Genomic DNA, 19,013 nt, shown 5'->3' on the forward strand with positions numbered 1-19,013 from the left:
GACAAAGGGGAAGTCCCCCTCCGCGACCAAATATCGAAAAGTAAACTAGCGGATCTTTGTCTAGATGCCAACCCCAACCTTCAATGAACATTTCAAGCAAATCGGTCAACCTTGGTCCAATCTTCACAAAGTCGTACAAAGGGGAGGTTCCCCTCCCCGACCAAATATCGAAAAATGAGGTATCCTATTTTCACTACATGAGCGCCCCCTACGATCTCCGAATGTTTCAAGTAAATCGGTTCAGCCGTTTCCGAGCTTACCCGGAACATACAAACAAATAAACAAACATACTTTGAATTTTATATACTCGTATATAGATTTTTTAAAATTTTATAAAAAAATATTTCATTACAAGTAATTAAATTTTCATTGTTGTTTTACTTTTCTACTGATTGTATATTTCTTAAGACGGCCAATAGCCTAATTTCTAAAACTGGTCTAAAATAACTTCGTAAAAAGTTGAACAAATTGATAGAGGATCCCGGGTTGCCCTTAACAACAAAGACTCTTAGAAAAACGTCTCCTTTTTGAGTTGTTGAATTTGTATTCTATGAATTCTATATTTAAATCATTTTATCATCCTATTAATGACTTTTATTTATTTTATATGTGTATTTATAGGTTAATCCTGAAAATAATTGTTACACACCTGATAAAAACGACGACATGTGGCTGGATCTGCATAGTTGCCATTAGCTATGGTCGAAGGGCATGTGAACTCTTCTTTCTGGGCTGTAAAGATAAATAGAAAATAATAGCGATTAAAACCACTTTACACTTAGATAAATCATATGATCATTTCTCTATCCCCCCTCTCTCCCTCTATTTCTCTATCTCAATTATTCCTGTTTAAAAATTGTGGTATAACAATGTTCTTGTGTTTAGTTTTGTGATTAAAAACTTGACCATTACGTTAGCCATTATAAGAAAAATATTTTTCAACTTTAAACACACATACACATACACACACACTCATATAAGCACAAATCCATTCACTGTCATACACTCACATGCATCCGTTTTAGAGTTTGTTTCTCTCCCAAGGGTTCTGAATGAAATTCCTGTACTTTTTCTGACAAATGAAACAAAGTAACATTCAGGTTTTTGTTGTGTGCCTCAATATTTTTGTTACCTTTTACTCACTTCAGTAGTTCACGAGGTACAAAAAAAAGGAACGAATGAAACAAACATTGCCGGGCAAATAAACACCTAACGAACAAATTTCTTCAAAGGGGAAGAGTAAAGGTAGGATTTCATTTTTTTTTCTCTGTTTTCTACCTTTGTGGAATTTGTCCTATGGTGTTGGGCAAGAAAAAAAAACTTAAAGTTTTTCCTATGTAGAGAGCAGTGAACACTTTTAACAAAAGTGTGTTTGAAAACTATTCGGTTTCTATTTGATGACTAACACATATTCTCTTAGGTGTATGCGCAGTAGGGTGGATTGATGATAAGTGATTTTTTTCAATGGTAATTATATATTTACTTCCCAGCAAAAAATACTTCAGTAGTAAGAGTTTAGTTGCGCTTTTTGGTATACAATAAAGTAGGCAGTGCATCCACACTGCATGAATCAATGGCAATAACGTAAACGAGTAATCAAATTAGTTTATGATCATTCGTTTACGTTATTGCAACTAATTCATGCAGTATAGATGCATGAAAGGTAGTGCTGTTTTCCTTCACGCCAACAATGCTATACTCAAGATTATATATCACTTCTAAGGAATATTTGTATTAAAATTAACAATTATATTAGCGCTTTGAAAAAGCTGCTCTAAATCGCCCACAAAAATCAGGGCTGATTCGGTTGTTTTGTAAGCAGTTGGTACTACCTCTCTCCCTTACAATCCTGCTGAAATAGTGCTCCATTTTTTGCTGGGTTGATAGAGAGAAATGGTACTAATAATTGGTCAGCAATAAATGTGGTTACTACAGAGATAATTTGTTTTAAATCAATCATGAAATTAATTGGATCAATTAATTTTTTAATTGAAATTTTTTCCTCGTAAAAATGATAGAATCATTAACGGAATTAACTTGAAAATGTGTACTTGGTTAAAATTTTTATTGTTGTTTTGGGCACTTGCAATAAATTTTTTATTTGATATAGGGTTTAAGGCTTTCATTTTTGGCCTTAAGGATTTTCTATTGATTCCGAACCAAATGTGCACCTTCTTTAAATTAAAGCCATATGTATTGAGCTTTACCTTTAGGCTTAACAAATTTAAAATTAGGATAGAGATCTCATTGGATTATGGAAGTTTGGTTTTCAGATACGTCAAAGTAAAAATGGTTTCTTAATTTAAAAAACGGTGCAAAATTTTCAAAATATACCAGGTATATGAAGTTAGTCTTAAGATACAAATGTCTCCATACACACAAAAAATTTTTTTGATTCAATCACGAAATTTTCAATTAATTTTTTAATTGAAATGTCTTCAATCACGAAAATGATAGTATCGATCACAGTTTTAATTGGGCAAAAAAATTTTTTTGATTAAAAAATTAATTGATTTCATTAGCAAATTTCAATTAATTTTTTAATTGATTCAATTAAATATTTAATTGATGTTGATTGCAAATCTCAATTAATTTTAATTAAAAGAGGTCACTTTTTTCAATTACTTTCTGAATTGGCTTAGTGTTTGATTAACAATTGGTTGTTTGACATAAATTTTTAATTAAAAATCAAAAAAAAAATATGTTAATTACTTTTGTTAACTGACTTAGTCTTCCGAATTCGATTAAAAAGTTAATTGTATCAATTAATTTTTTAATTAAAAATTTTAAAATTTTCAATCATTGACTTAATTAACTTAATCTTTCTATTTTGATTTAAAAGTTAATTGTATCAAATAATTTTTTAATTAAGAAAAAATTTTAACTTCAATTAACTTTTTAATTGGAAATATTTTGGTGATATTTTTTCTGCGTAGGGAACATATGTTGTGAACGAGCCCTTATTTGTTTTGTTTGTTTGCCATGACATCTGCGAAAAATATTTAGTATACAAAATATTTAGTATACGTCATTGAACAGACCACATCATATTTTTTCATCGTGTTAAAAATGTTAAATTTTGTACCAGAAATTGATAACTTTCGAAAAGCATAAATTTTTTGTTTTCATTTGAAGAAAAGTGCTGCGGAGTCGCATCGAATGCTTATCGAGGCATATGGTGATCATGCTCTATCAGAAGCAACATGCAACAAATGGATTCAACGGTTCAGAAAAAAATGATTTTGATGTGAGAAATGAAGAACGTGGAAGACCACCAAAAAAGTTTGAATACGAGGAATTGGATGGAGATGACTCTTTGGTATTTTATCCCATTTTTGATGCTTTTTTATCTGTAATCCAGAGATTCTGTATCTCAGTTAATTTACAAATTATTTCTTTAAATCAAAAATGTTTTTTTTTACTTTAAGGGAAATTTACCTTATTTCAAAGACATGCGATTTTATCGAAAGGACGCTATTAAAGATTTATTTTGCAGAAAATTATCCTTAATATTGTGTAAATTTCGTATCATAAAAATTAAGTTAAATCAGGGAGTCACCGTGGTGCAATGGGTAGCATGATCGCTTTGCATACACAGGGTCATGGGTTCAATCCCAATTTCGACCAAACATCAGAAGGTTTTCCAACGAAGTATTTTACCGCAATTTGACTAGGCTATAAAAAGGAGGTTTCTTGTAATTGAGATAAACATAGAATCGTGCAGTGCTTAGAGATAAGAGTGGAGTTGAACGCCTGTGGTGAAATGTACCGAATAGTTTAAGTGAGCCTGATATGCCTTCGATATTGATTATCCACATTCATTATCCACATCAGTACTCCGAAAAAAAAAAAAACTAACTGGAGGACAATTGGCAGATTGAAAGTGTGCGATGACGAAGCGGAAGGCATTCCAAGAAATAAACGTTGGTCATATCCTGCTCGAAGTTGTGGCCATGGGGGAAGTCGCCGATCCGATTTGTGTCATCTTAAAAATAACAGTTCTGACCACGAAGAAAGTGGCTAGATAACAAGGACAAGCCGATGTCGTCAATTTTCCGGGACAATTTGTTTAACCCTCTATCTGATTCAGTATCGGTAAAGCTCTAATATAGCAATATTTGGCCGATATTTTAAACTTTCTTCGTAGTGGCCCAGATAATTTCTTCAGTTTTTCTTATCAGTTTCGTGATGTTATCGATGATCTCATCGACCATCTTACCGATTTCGTGCATGTTTTCCGGAGAGTTTTTCTCTGAACCTCTGTGTAGGTTCAGAGAAAAAAATCTCCGAACTTCAATCACGAAACAAATTGATGCAATTAATTTGTAATTGAAATTTCCATGATTTGTTGGAGTCAAAAATTAATTGAATCAATGAAATTTTTTATTGAATATTTTTGTACCCTCCACCAAAGGATGGGGGGTATATTAACTTTGTCATTCCGTTTGTAACACATCGAAATATTGCTCTAAGACCCCATAAAGTATATAAATTCTGGGTCATGGTGAAATTCTGAGTCGATCTAAGCATTTCCGTCCGTCCGTCTGTTGAAATCACGCTAACTTCCGAACGAAACAAGCTATCGACTTGAAACTTGGCACAAGTAGTTGTTATTGATGTAGGTCGGATGGTATTGAAAATGGGCCATATTGGACCCCCATATAAACCGACGCTCCGATTTGGCTTGCGGAGTCTCTTGGAGGAGCAAACTTCATTCGATCAGGTTGAAATTTGGTACATGGTGTTAGTATATGGTCTCTCACAACCATGCAAAAATTGGTCCAAATTGGTTCATAATTATATATAGCCCCCATATAAACCGATCCCCCAGATTTGGCTTGCCGAGCCTCTAAGAGAAGCAAATTTCATCCGATCCGGCTGAAATTTGGTACATGGTGTTAGTATATGGTATCTAACAACCATGCAAAAATTGGTTCACATCGGTCCATAATTATATGTAGCCCCCATATAAACTGATCCCCAGATTTGGCCTCCGGAGCTATTGGAGGAACAAAATTCATCCAACCCGTTTGAAATTAGGTACGTGGTAAAATTTGATACATTGCGCTAGTATATGGCCGCTAACAACCATGCCAAAATTGGTTCATATCGGTCTATAGTTATATATAGCCGATCCCCAAAAATAATCTACCAAAATTTTATTTCTATAGAAAATTTTGTCAAAATTTTATTACTATAGAAAATTTTCTCAAAATTTTATTACTATAAAAAATTTTGACAAGATTTTATTTCTATAGAAAATTTTATCAAACTGAATTATTTAAATACGTAAAATCGGCCTTTTTTGTATATATTTTTGTATATATACCCCGTATGGACTAACTTACAACTGAGAAGACGGTGTTAAGAAGTTATAAGATACCTTGCCATCGGCAAGTGTTACCGCAACCCAAGTAATTCGATTGTGGATGACCGGAGCGGGAGCGGCATATCTAAAATCCGGAGCGGAGCGGTTTTTCATTTGGAAACCGCTCCGCTCCGAATAATATATTACTTGAATGAAATGTGTAACTTTGAAATTACACTGTGTAGGTAATCAAATATAGCTAGTACTTAGCGTAGTGTGAGTAAACGTTTAAAATGTACGATATGTATTTTTGTACGTACGTACATTGGGGAAAACACAACGTGTTTTTTTAGTAATTGTTTTCAAAAACGGCAAATGTCAAAATATATCTCTAGTATGTGTTGTAAAAGTAACAACAGTACTTTCGATCAATTTAATCCCGTATTACTACAAAGATGTTTGTAATGAACGTCAAATAAATGCAATTAAACGATCTTATTTATATTTAATTTTATAATTTTCTGAAAAAAATATTGTCGTGAAGTCAAAGATTTCATGGCCTTAGAAAAAGAATGCAAATTTTGCTTAACATGGAAGACGCATTTCTCTAAAATAAAGTTTTTTCCTTGTCCAAATGTCAATAAACTTTTGAATGAAGTTGTAATGTCCTTATAATTAAGTGATTTTACTTAAAAATGTGTATCATAACATGAAAGATAAAATTTTTGAGGTAAGGTCAACGTGACTTTAATAATTAAGAAAAATTCTTTGAAATTAATAAAATTGTCTTTAAATTTGTTTCCTTTTTGCATCTTGCCTACAAAGCAAAAAATCGTTAAAAAATAAGACATGTTTTTCAACACTTTATTTTAAAGACGCTTTTTACTTGAAACATAGCATAATTTCTACTGGAAGTCGAGTCTTAATATGGAAAATAAAATTGTCGTTAACTTGTTTTTAAAGGATTTTGATAATAATTGACGAAAAAATCTAAAAAAATGAAAAATTAACATTTGCTTACTAGAAGCAAGTACATAACCCCCAAATTTAAAAGAGAATTGCGTCTTTAAAGTATCCTTATTTGCATTCTCCGCTTCTTTGGCTCGAAATTAATACCCAAACTGTTAAAGTAAAGACAAAATCTTTGGAACCGGGCATACTTTTTTTCAGTGTAAGGACATTCATATTTGCTTTACTATTGTACTATATCCTAGCATTCTCTTATTTCTGATATTAGTTCTCGAAAATTTAATTAAAATTATGGATAGTTTCAATTTTGGTTGAAAAATGTGCGCATATACATTTATTTTAATTTTTTCTCACATTGAAAACTAATGACTTGATTAGTATTATTGCATGTTATCTACTTTTTTTGAGAACGAACATTTCTTAAAAACGTTGTTCGAAAATGTATTTTTACAATAAAGGGAAAAAAGCGAAATTAGGTAACACTAGATCTGAGTAAGAATATTCGTAGGTATACCACGGGCTGATTTCGATGGAGGTTGTTGCAAACATAAACATACACACACACATTACAAATAAAGGGTGATTCTTTTGAGGTTAGGATTTTCATGCATTAGTATTTGACAGATCACGTGGGATTTCAGACATGGTGTCAAAGAGAAAGATGCTCAGTATGCTTTGACATTTCATCATGAATAGACTTACTAACGAGCCACAACGTCGAATTTTCAGTGAATGGGCCCTAGAAAAGTTGGCAGAAAATCCGCTTTTTTATCGACAAATTTTGTTCAGCGATGAGGCTCATTTCTGGTTGAATGGCTACGTAAATAAGCAAAATTGCCGCATTTGGAGTGAAGAGCAACCAGAAGCCGTTCAAGAACTGCCCATGCATCCCGAAAAATGCACTGTTTGGTGTGGTTTGTACGCTGGTGGAATCATTGGACCGTATTTTTTCAAAGATGCTGTTGGACGCAACGTTACGGTGAATGGCGATCGCTATCGTTCGATGCTAACAAACTTTTTGTTGCCAAAAATGGAAGAACTGAACTTGGTTGACATGTGGTTTCAACAAGATGGCGCTACATGCCACACAGCTCGCGATTCTATGGCCATTTTGAGGGAAAACTTCGGAGAACAATTCATCTCAAGAAATGGACCGGTAAGTTGGCCACCAAGATCATGCGATTTGACGCCTTTAGACTATTTTTTGTGGGGCTACGTCAAGTCTAAAGTCTACAGAAATAAGCCAGCAACTATTCCAGCTTTGGAAGACAACATTTCCGAAGAAATTCGGGCTATTCCGGCCGAAATGCTCGAAAAAGTTGCCCAAAATTGGACTTTCCGAATGGACCACCTAAGACGCAGCCGCGGTCAACATTTAAATGAAATTATCTTCAAAAAGTAAATGTCATGGACCAATCTAACGTTTCAAATAAAGAACCGATGAGATTTTGCAAATTTTAGGCGTTTTTTTTTAAAAAAAGTTATCAAGCTCTTAACAAATCACCCTTTATAACAAAACCTCTTCTGTATGTCTGTTGCAAAACAAAAAAAAAAAAAACAAACTTTGGGAGAGTAGTTACTTCTACTCTGTGTATAGACTTTCAATTCCAATCAGCGTTGCCGTTTTCGTCCGATCGAACCAAAATTGGTCCAAAAGATTTCTAATTTTTAAATTTGGTCCGATGGTCGGACCAAACAGAATTTGGTCCATTTTGGTCCATTTTCATAAATTTGGTTTCTATCACATATTAAATAGTAGATGGTGCACCGCAAAGAATATTGTCGGGAGGGCAAATATTTCACATGCTTAAAATACGAATACGAATTTTGCTAAGAATAGAAGACGTATTTCTCTGAAATAAAGTTTTTTCCTTGTCTAAAAGTCTCTAAACTTTTCAATGAAGTCTTTTTGTCCTTATAGCTAAGTGATTCGACATAAAAATGTGTATCCTAACATCAATGAAAATTTCGTTTTAATGAAGTCAAAATGGATTTAATATTTCTGAAAAAATCTTCAAAATTAATAAAATGTTTCAACACATTGTTTTAAAGTCATTATACCCTAAACCACGTAGTGGTTAGGGTATAATAAGTTTGATCTGCCAAAAAATGTGCCTACCAGAAATATTGATTTTAGACCCCATAAAATATATACCGATCGACTCAGAATCACCTCCTGAGTCGATCTAGCGCTTGGTGCCCGTCCGTCCGTCCGTCTGTCCATGTATTTGTTGTTCACAGGATTCCGGTCGCAATTATTAACCGATTATGATGAAATTTGGTACAGGGAGTTTTTTGGGCACAAGGACGAACGTTATTGAATTTGGAAGAAATCGGATCAAATTTACATATAGCTCCCATATATATGTATCGCCCGATTTCGGCAAATGGGGTCACGCTGCGCTTTTTTCAAACGGATCGTCGCCAAATTTGGCAAAAGGTAATCTTTTTCATCGCCCTTCAAGTCTGCAAAATTTCATCCAAATCGGTTCAGATTTAGATATAGCTCTCATATATATGTATCGCCCGATTTTCCCAGATTTAGCTATAGCTCCCATATATATGTACCACCCGATTTTTCTAAATTTGGCCATAAAACCCTTATTTATCAACCGATCTTACTCAAAGTTGGCTAGATCCAGTCCACTATAGTACTAACGGTATGTGCAAAATTTCATCGAAATCGGTTCATATGTAGATATAGCTCCCATGTACGTATCGCCCGATTTTGAAACATTCGCCCCTAATAACCTTATTTTTGACCGTAGAGGCCTCATTTCTTAACTGATCTTTCTCAAATTTTGCACAAGGTAACCTTTTGTGGTATTAATTAAACCCGCAAAATATTATGCAAATTGGTTCAGATTATATAATTATATAATATAGTATAATTTTCTCGAAGAGGAGCGGAGCGTGGAGCGGAGCGTTTTTCTTTTCTCCGGAGCGGAGCGGAGCGAAAAAAATGGACCGCTCCGGATCCCTGGTTTTAACCCTTCTGCATGTGGTTAGACTCCTGCGGAATTTTTGCCTTTTATTAATACATAACTCAAAAATGGCACGGAGATGGAGATTCTGCCACATGCAGGATGGTTAAAAACAAAATTTGTAAATAAATTTCCATATTTCACTTATGTTTTAAATTTTTATATCTAAGTCAACGCAACGGTACTAAAATCTAATTTTGTAATATCGGTAGTAAAATTTTACGTGTGAAAAAACCAAAAATCATTTTAAACCACACTTGGTTGACATGTGCTGAGTACGAAGCTGCTAGAGTTCTGGTGGCCAATCGAAGGTGTGAATTTTATTTTTACTCCACCCTAATTTTTCCCGGAATATGTGCTTTCATCACACTTTTAGAAATGTGTCCATTTCCATGGATTCCTTTGGGCAAAGGGAGGAGAATCATTGAGACAAATCTAGTGTATTTTGTTTCAGTTCTGATGAATGCCAATACTCTTGAATGGTATGTAGGTGTAAAAAGGGTTGCAAAAAACGAAATAAAAAACTGAACAAATGGACATATGGTCTTGGAATGGGAGAAGCAAAAAATACTGGGTGAAAAAAAAAAAAAAAAAAAAAAAAAAAAAAAACACAAGACACAATTTCCATCTAACAGCTTTAGTTAGCATTGGGTGAGAAAATTGAGAGGAAAGTTTAACTATATCGTTGTTTTCTTTTGTTTTTTGTGTTCATAGCGAAATAACCAAAGGGGTTATAAATTCCATCGAAGCTGGTGGTACTGCATATAGATTCCTATAGTGAATAGTGAAGCTTTAGGTAATTCTCTTCAATAACTTTCTAAAAAGGGTTGTTAGCTTCTTGGCATTAGTGAATAAAAGTTAGTTACTCTTAATTGGTTATAAGCCTCAAAACATCTATGCTCAATTTTTGTTTGTTTGTTATTTTGCGGCATATGGTTTGGTAAGGTAATTGAAATTCATATGTCATGGGGGAGGTCTAAGGGAATTTATTTAATTTTTAACATATTTCACAGAAATAATCCTAGGCATTGATAAAAGTTCCTAGAAGCTTAAAATCATGGATTTATTATTTGGGAATTTTTGTTACATTGTTACTCCAATGGTAAAGTCCAAAAAAATATAGCGGAGTTTCCGGGATTAAAGGTTTCATCAACAAAGAAAGTTTATTTGACTAGCCAATTTTAAGACTCATATGAATAGTTCGGAATAGAAATAATATCTTCCAATCCATGCTTTATTTTAAATAAATCGTGTAAGTTATGTTGAAAGGCAAGGTATTTTTCCCCGTAAAGATATGGACTGAAAATGTTCACTATAACCCCCACCACAGGATCGTGATGGGGGTATAATAAGTTTTCAAACCGTTTTTAACACATTGAAATATCGATTTGCGACTATAAGTTTATATACTCTAAATCAGATAGAAATTCAGATATAATTTAAGGACCGCCGCCAGTTTGTCTGTTGTATAAATATTTCCCATAATTTTATAAATTTTAATTTTCATCGTTCAAAATGAACTTATTATTGCTATCACAATTATTACAAGGTGTTAATGAACCAAAGAAAAAAACATACAAATATTTTATAAATTACAACACAAACAATTAAATATTGTGTACATATTTACATAATTCTACATGTAATAGGAAAACAAATAGGCAATGGTAGATAATGTCATTAATTTCTGATTGAAATTGAAATAAATATTTACATATCCTATGTTAAAGTGTTTGATGGATAAACTGTAAGTACACAGTTTAACAAATATTTTACACTATGTTACACACTATTGCCATAGGAATAAGTAGCATCCTTATGCTGTGCCTGGGTTCTATGGATACAGACCCCTCTTTCCCACTGGACACGTACCCAGGGCCCCGCGATACACGCAAAGAAAAAAACGTTTGGAAAACGTGTACCGAAAACGTTTTTCGTTTGTTAGAGTTTTTTGAATTGCTTCGAAAATTTTAAACTTTTATCACCAAAAAAATTCGTTTGTTACAAAATTTTTATTTTTTCAATAAAAAAAAGTTATTTTTGAAACAACAACACAGTCCATTTCGTTTATATCAAACACTGTTCTTTTCTGACTTTCGGTCTTTAATACGACACATTTCACAGATTTAATATACTGTTTAAGGACTGCCTGTTTTGACAGCCCTGGAATTTGTCCAATATGTAATAGGACAAATTCCTTACCCAATGGTTCGGCTTGGGTATGCGAATTGTAAGGATTTGTAAAATGAGACCTTACCTTGTATTTGGGCCAACTTCCAACTTGCAAGCTTGTACAATTTCAGACAACAACAAATGGATTACGTCTCCCTGTTGAAACACTACAGGTCATAGAGTCAGCTTCCACCTTTAGCAAAAATATAATTTTATTGTGGAACACTATGACTTGCCACACTGCACTAATTTTTCTTCATAAATATTTTGAAAGTTTTTAGAAATTTATTTCAATAAAATTTTTCACTTTAATAATATATTTTATGTTTTAAAATTTATGTCTAGAATATTCTTCTTTCGTTTAGTAAATTCAATGTTTGGCCCACAGATATGTCACTTCCAAGGAGTGAATGTCTCTATTTAACACAAGTGTCTAGCTCAATAATTATTTCAGAATAATTTCTAAAGTATTATCACTGTCTCTAATCAAATACACTTTGTTCCAATTACATCGAATGTCTCTATGTAAACAATGCTTTTAACACATTTTCTGTCCCACTGTAATAAAACACGATCGTTTCACTTTCAACACTTTTCAATAATGATTTATTATTTGCCAAACTTCAAAACTTCTAATAATACAAAAAGAAGAGACAGTTATAATATATGTACATATGTATGTATGTCAGCTTGTGTTTACATTATTTATATGTTGATCGTTGCCCCAAAGTGTTGCAACAACAAAAACGAAAATATTGTAAGTAGAGAATCAAGAATGACATTTACGATATTGGTAGTAGGGATGCCTGTATGAGATATAAAAAATAGAGATTCAATATCAAGACTTGAATTCAAAGAAATTTCAAACAATTTTCATGTTGAATTAAAATAAATAAATGATTGGTAATTTGAATTCATGTATACTATTTGAAACAAACAAACATAAGAAAAAACAATAAATCATGGTGATTTAACATGCCGGGCCCCATTGAAACCCTTGGTTTCAATCAATTGGTAATTTCGCCAACTTTGCCACCGGACGTCTAAGTAGATTAGTTGGAGTCCGCACATCAGCAACTCTAGCATAACCATCAGCACCTGGGACAATGTTTGTTACACGGCCAGTGATCCATTTCATCGGTGGGACATTATCTTCATGGACGATTACCATATCATTGACATTTAGCTCTTGCTGCGGGGTTTGCCATTTATGACGATGTTGAAGTTGAGCCAAATATTCTTTATGCCACCTGCGCCAGAAATGTGATTTCACTGCAGAAATTCTTTGCCATGATTGCAAATGGGAGATATCTGAGTCAAAATTTGTTCTTTCTGGTAAACTGAGTAAAGGACAACCAATTAAAAAATGTCCCGGTGTAAGGGCTTGAAGATCATTGGGGTCAGTTGAAGCTGGAGAAATTGGGCGAGAATTCATAATGGCCTCTATTTCCACTAAAGCTGTGGATAATTCCTCAAATGTGAGACGTGCATTTGGAAAAGTGCGAAATAAGTGACTTTTCGCCGATTTGACCGCCGCCTCCCATAAACCGCCAAAATGAGGTGCTCTGGGTGGGATAAATACAAATTGAATATGTTTTGAGGCAGAAAATGATTCGATTTTGGATTTTGTTTCATCTAAGTGAAATTGTGGAATTCCTTTAATTTAGACTCAGCACCAATGAAGTTTGTGGCATTATCGCAATATATTTTGGATGGAAGACCTCTTCGACCAATAAACCGCTTGAGAGCTGCTATGAAAGCATCACTTGAAAGGTCGGAAACGGCTTCGAGGTGGACTGCTTTTGTCGCAAAACAGACAAAAACAGCTATATACGATTTGTACGGCGTTTTTCCTCTAATTCTGAGATACGTTGCAATCGGACCAGCAAAGTCAACACCAACAACCTGGAATGGGCGAGAGCCAGATACACGATCCTTTGGCAAATTTCCCATCACCTGAGTCAAAAGCTTTGGCTTATATTTAGTGCAATGTATACAGCTATAAACCACTTGTCTTGCTAACGAGCGACAATTGATGATCCAAAATTGTTGTTGTATTAATGACACCAGAGCTCTAGGGCCAGCGTGGTAATTTGATTGGTGAAAATGGTTTATCATAACTTTAACAAATGGGTCAGATTTAGGCAGGAGGAATGGAAACTTCATATCTTCGGGTAAATCGGAATTTAGAAGTCGACCTCCAACACGAATTAATTCAACCCCATCAACTTCTTGTATGAAGAGAGCCAAAGATGATAAATGGTTGGGTAAAGTCCCAGATTTGTTTATTTGTTTAATTTCATTCGAAAAATAATGCTGTTGAATCGCCCAAATAATCCGGTGAAGTGAATGACTCAGTTCATCAGGAGATATTGTGAGGCAGTTGCTAAGTTTTTTCGATTGAAAACGGAGCATATATGAGAAAATTCTGAGGCATTTCAAATAGTTGCTAAATTTGTGAATCGCTTTTAGTATATATGGCACATCTTCCCCTTGGACGAGTAAAATTGTTTTCCTTTTTTCTATTGTCATTTCTTCTTTGCTGACATTCGGACCATCGAACGGTGGCCATTCAGATTCGGAAGATCGTAGAAATGAAGGGCCATAAAACCAATTAGAATTCTCGAGTTCGGTAACTGAGCAACCTCGTGACACTAAGTCAGCAGGATTCTGGTCCGTAGGTATATATCGCCAATATATATCATTTGTCAAATTTTGGATTTCAGAAACTCTATTACCGACAAAAGTCGATAAAGTTGATGAATGAGTTCTGATCCAATGTAATGCAATTTGCGAGTCAGACCAAAAATGTATTTTTGAAATCGAATAATTGAAATGATTTTTCAGTTGATTCCAAAAAATTGCAAGTAAATGTGATGCACATAGTTCTAACCGGGGCAAAGATCTTGTTTTTAGTGGGGCAACTCTAGATTTTGAAGCTACCAGATTTGTGACAATATTGCCGAATGAATCGATGCAACGGAAATAGAGACAACAACCATAAGCTTTAATAGAAGCATCTCCAAATCCATGTACTTGTAGATCAATCAAATTGGTTAAACGAAAGAATCGAGAAATTTTTAATTGGGGCAGATTATGGTAATCAGCCAAAATATTAGTCCAAGCTGTATCAATTTCTTGAGGCACAGATTCATCCCAATCGCATTTTAAAATCCAAAGTGTTTGTAGCAAAATTTTTGATTTAATGATTAGAGGACTGATTAATCCCATCGGATCAAAAAGCGTTGATGTATGAGACAGAATTGTTCTTTTCGTATTATGCGAATACGATTTTGATGGGCGAAATTCAAAGCGGAAAGTATCATCTGAGGTGTACCACGATATTCCTAATGTGCTAGTATAATTATCGTCAATTCGAACCTCTTTTATACCAGTATCAATCAAGTTTAAATTGGGACAGTTACTATGCCATTTTGAGAGAGAGAAATTTGAATGAGTCAATATTTCTGTTACCTCCTTTTTGATGAGTTGCAATGTATGCAAATCATCAGCACCAGTAATCATGTCATCAACATAGAAATCTGTTGTGACAACAGCCTTGCCACATTCGTGAGTATTCGGAAATTGTTCAGCAGCATAATGAAGACTTCGTATGGCTAAATATGGGGCAGATGCAGTTCCATATGTGACAGTATTCAGTGTATATGTTTTAATCGGATTGGTAGAATGATCACGCCATAAAATCAGTTGCAAATGTCTATCATCAGGATGGACCAATACCTGCCGATACATTTTTTCAATATCGGCTGTAAGGCCATACCTATGACATCTGAAGCGCAGCAAAGTTATTAGTAACTGATTTTGAATTGTGGGACCAACCATCATGATATCGTTGAGAGACAATTGAGATGAGGTTTTGCAAGATGCATCAAAAACCACACGAAGTTTGGTCGAGACACTTTGAGGTCGTACAACACAATGATGGGGAATGTAATAGATTGGAGAAGAAATCGATTTTTCTTCTATTGGAGACATATGTCCTAGCTCTTCATATTCTTTCATAAACTTTGAGTACTGTCCCTTCAATTCAGAATTTTTATTTAATTTTCGTTCAATAGAGAGAAAACGACGAAGAGCTATGTCTCTTGAATCACCAAGAACCATTGGGTCTTCCTTAAGAGGCAATCTCACAACGATTCTTCTATCATTTTGGACCGATACATTTTTAATGAAATGATTTTCGCATTCCTGTTGTTCCAATGAAAATGGTTGGCGTTTGCCTTCAACAGATTCTAATTTCCATAGCATTTCGACATTATTACTGATTTTTGAAAAAATATCTTCTGAGACAACATAACTTGTTTTTGAGGGTCGATTCAAATGATTACTTGTATATTTTCCGGAAACAATCCACCCTAAAAGTGTCTTCTGTAAAGTCGGTAGATTTTCCCCAAGACGAATTTGTCCCACAGAAAGAAGTGAGAAAAATGACTCGGCACCAAGTAACATATCGATACCACGCCTACGATGGAATTCAGGGTCAGCTAATTCAATGTTGTTGGGTAGATTGAAATCCGTTATCGATAAATTCTCATCAGGATGATAGCCAGTTATCTTTGGGGAAATTAAGAAATCGAGGGACAATTCGAAATTATTTAATCGAGATCGGACAGTACTTTGTGTTTTGTATGAAACTTTTACACCAGAAGCACCAATTCCCAAAATATCTATAGGATTTTTCGATTTCCGTAAATTGAGTGAATTTGAGAAAGATTCCGTTATGAAATTTACTTGAGAGCAAGAATCAAGAAGTGCTCTCCCCATTCTAAAATTTTCCTCAGAATCTCGAATTAAAACCAAAGCAGTCGCTAAAATAACATTACTTATTTGTGAGTCAGAATTTTGTCGAAATGTACCGTGAGTTGAGGCAGATGACGTAGTCGGAGTTTCTTCTTGCTCCTCTTGCTTATGTAAAAGCGAGTGATGTTTTTGTTTACAAAATCTGCATGAATATCGAGATGGACACTGCATATACATGTGTCCCTTTGCAAGACAGTTGAGACAAAGTTTTTGTTGTTTTGCTTGCTCCATTCGTTGATTTGGAGTCAAAACAATGAATCGTTGACAAGTTGTTATAAAATGACCAGATTTTGAGCAATGATTGCAAATTATTTCTTGAGTCATATTTTTCGCCAGCAATGAGTGTTGCTTCGATGGTTGATTATTATGTGAATAATTCGATGAGGTAGATGGGTTTTGTTGTTTAGATGTTCTTCGGCACTGTGCATCGAGTTGTTGACAATCAGTCCACGAAGGTAATTTCGAGTAATCAATAAACTCATCCCATTTCTGTTTTGTTTCAGGGTCAACTTTGCTCATTGCCAAATGAATTATGAATGCGTCACAAATTTGTTCATATGAGCCAAGTGATTTCAGAGAACTATAAAAGGCTGATATAGTGTCTACAATATTTCTTAATTGCTTTGGGACAGGTTTACTTGATTTAGAAATTTCAAACATTGATGTTACGTTTTCCAAAAAGATCAGTGTGTCATTATCGTACCTCTCTTTGAGTCTGTCGAGGGCACTCTGATAGTTTTCATCTGTGACTTGAAACGCTTTAATTGTTGATAAGGCCTCACCACTGAGACACGAAAGTAAATGGTTGAATTTTTCCGTCACTGGAATATTTGGGTCTTTATGGACTAAATTGTTGAAAGTATTTATAAAATTTTTGTATTCTAAATACTTTCCATCAAACTTGGGAAGTTTCAAGTTAGGAAGACGACTTGATGAGTGTTGAGGGACAGAAAAAGATTGTTCAGTAACACTATGCCGTCTGCCACTACCAATCAGATCTAAAATTTTGGTCTTAATAGTGATGTAAAGTTCATCTATATCAGCCCTACCATCGTCTAGAGGAGACAGCCTTTCAATTTGGTTCTGATAATACGAAGCCTGTTTGTAGTATGACTCAATAATGCCTAATCGACATTCTAACTCAGTATGAGACAATATATTTTTTCCTTCGACAACATTTTTGATTCGGGTCATACTACCTTTCGATGAGGCACGACGCTGTTTTAATTCTTCAAGCGATGGGCTTGGATGAGTAATTTCTTCACCGTTTGGCATTGTGTATTTTTTTTTAGTTCAAAATTATGTATACAAAAACTCCGAAAATATACTTCCCAATAAATTTAAATTCGAGACAAATCAATATATTATGGTTGATAATTTGAATGTTGTTGTAAAAAATTCACGGAGGCAATTTATTTCCTATGTGAGGATTGCAATGTATGCGATGTGATTGCCCTTTGAAATTCCAACAACAATCCAATATGTGGAAAATCAAAATTAAGAAAATGGTGGAAATTCGATGTGGACCAATAACATAAATGATTTTATTCGCGGCACAAAATATTACAGAATGCAATTTAAAAATGGCGTAAAATTTCCAGGGGCAAAAACAAATGTATTCCAATAACGTTGTCAGTGATTATGTAACCGCACGAATTATACAAATGGGTTTTCGTGGTACTGAGACACTCGCTACTGAATTTTATTAAATTCAGAATATTAAAAAATGTTACAATGCCATGCCAAATGTTACAAATGCCAATCTGTCCTGTCACGGTCGCCAATGTTTAAGGACTGCCTGTTTTGACAGCCCTGGAATTTGTCCAATATGTAATAGGACAAATTCCTTACCCAATGGTTCGGCTTGGGTATGCGAATTGTAAGGATTTGTAAAATGAGACCTTACCTTGTATTTGGGCCAACTTCCAACTTGCAAGCTTGCACAATTTCAGACAACAACAAATGGATTACGTCTCCCTGTTGAAACACTACAGGTCATAGAGTCAGCTTCCACCTTTAGCAAAAATATAATTTTATTGTGGAACACTATGACTTGCCACACTGCACTAATTTTTCTTCATAAATATTTTGAAAGTTTTTAGAAATTTATTTCAATAAAATTTTTCACTTTAATAATATATTTTATGTTTTAAAATTTATGTCTAGAATATTCTTCTTTCGTTTAGTAAATTCAATGTTTGGCCCACAGATATGTCACTTCCAAGGAGTGAATGTCTCTATTTAACACAAGTGTCTAGCTCAATAATTATTTCAGAATAATTTCTAAAGTATTATCACTGTCTCTAATCAAATACACTTTGTTCCAATTACATCGAATGTCTCTATGTAAACAATGCTTTTAACACATTTTCTGTCCCACTGTAATAAAACACGATCGTTTCACTTTCAACACTTTTCAATAATGATTTATTATTTGCCAAACTTCAAAACTTCTAATAATACAAAAAGAAGAGACAGTTATAATATATGTACATATGTATGTATGTCAGCTTGTGTTTACATTATTTATATGTTGATCGTTGCCCCAAAGTGTTGCAACAACAAAAACGAAAATATTGTAAGTAGAGAATCAAGAATGACATTTACGATATTGGTAGTAGGGATGCCTGTATGAAATAGAGATTCAATATCAAGACTTGAATTCAAAGTAATTTCAAACAATTTTCATGTTGAATTAAAATAAATAAATGATTGGTAATTTGAATTCATGTATACTATTTGAAACAAACAAACATAAG

General features: G+C 34.0%; 1 protein-coding gene across 1 annotated transcript in view; it reads right to left on the reverse strand.

Annotated features, from left to right (window-relative positions):
* Nucleotides 1-19,013, reverse strand: part of LOC142231365 (chitin deacetylase 1-like) — a 158,962-nt gene that overhangs the window by 92,951 nt on the left and 46,998 nt on the right. Inside the window, exon 2 of the mRNA XM_075301976.1 lies at nt 650-732. Coding sequence (XP_075158091.1) covers nt 650-732 — 83 coding nt within the window. The remainder of the gene's footprint in view (nt 1-649; nt 733-19,013) is intronic.

This window comes from Haematobia irritans, chromosome 3 (assembly GCF_050003625.1).
Source record: "Haematobia irritans isolate KBUSLIRL chromosome 3, ASM5000362v1, whole genome shotgun sequence".
NCBI lineage: Eukaryota > Metazoa > Arthropoda > Insecta > Diptera > Muscidae > Haematobia > Haematobia irritans.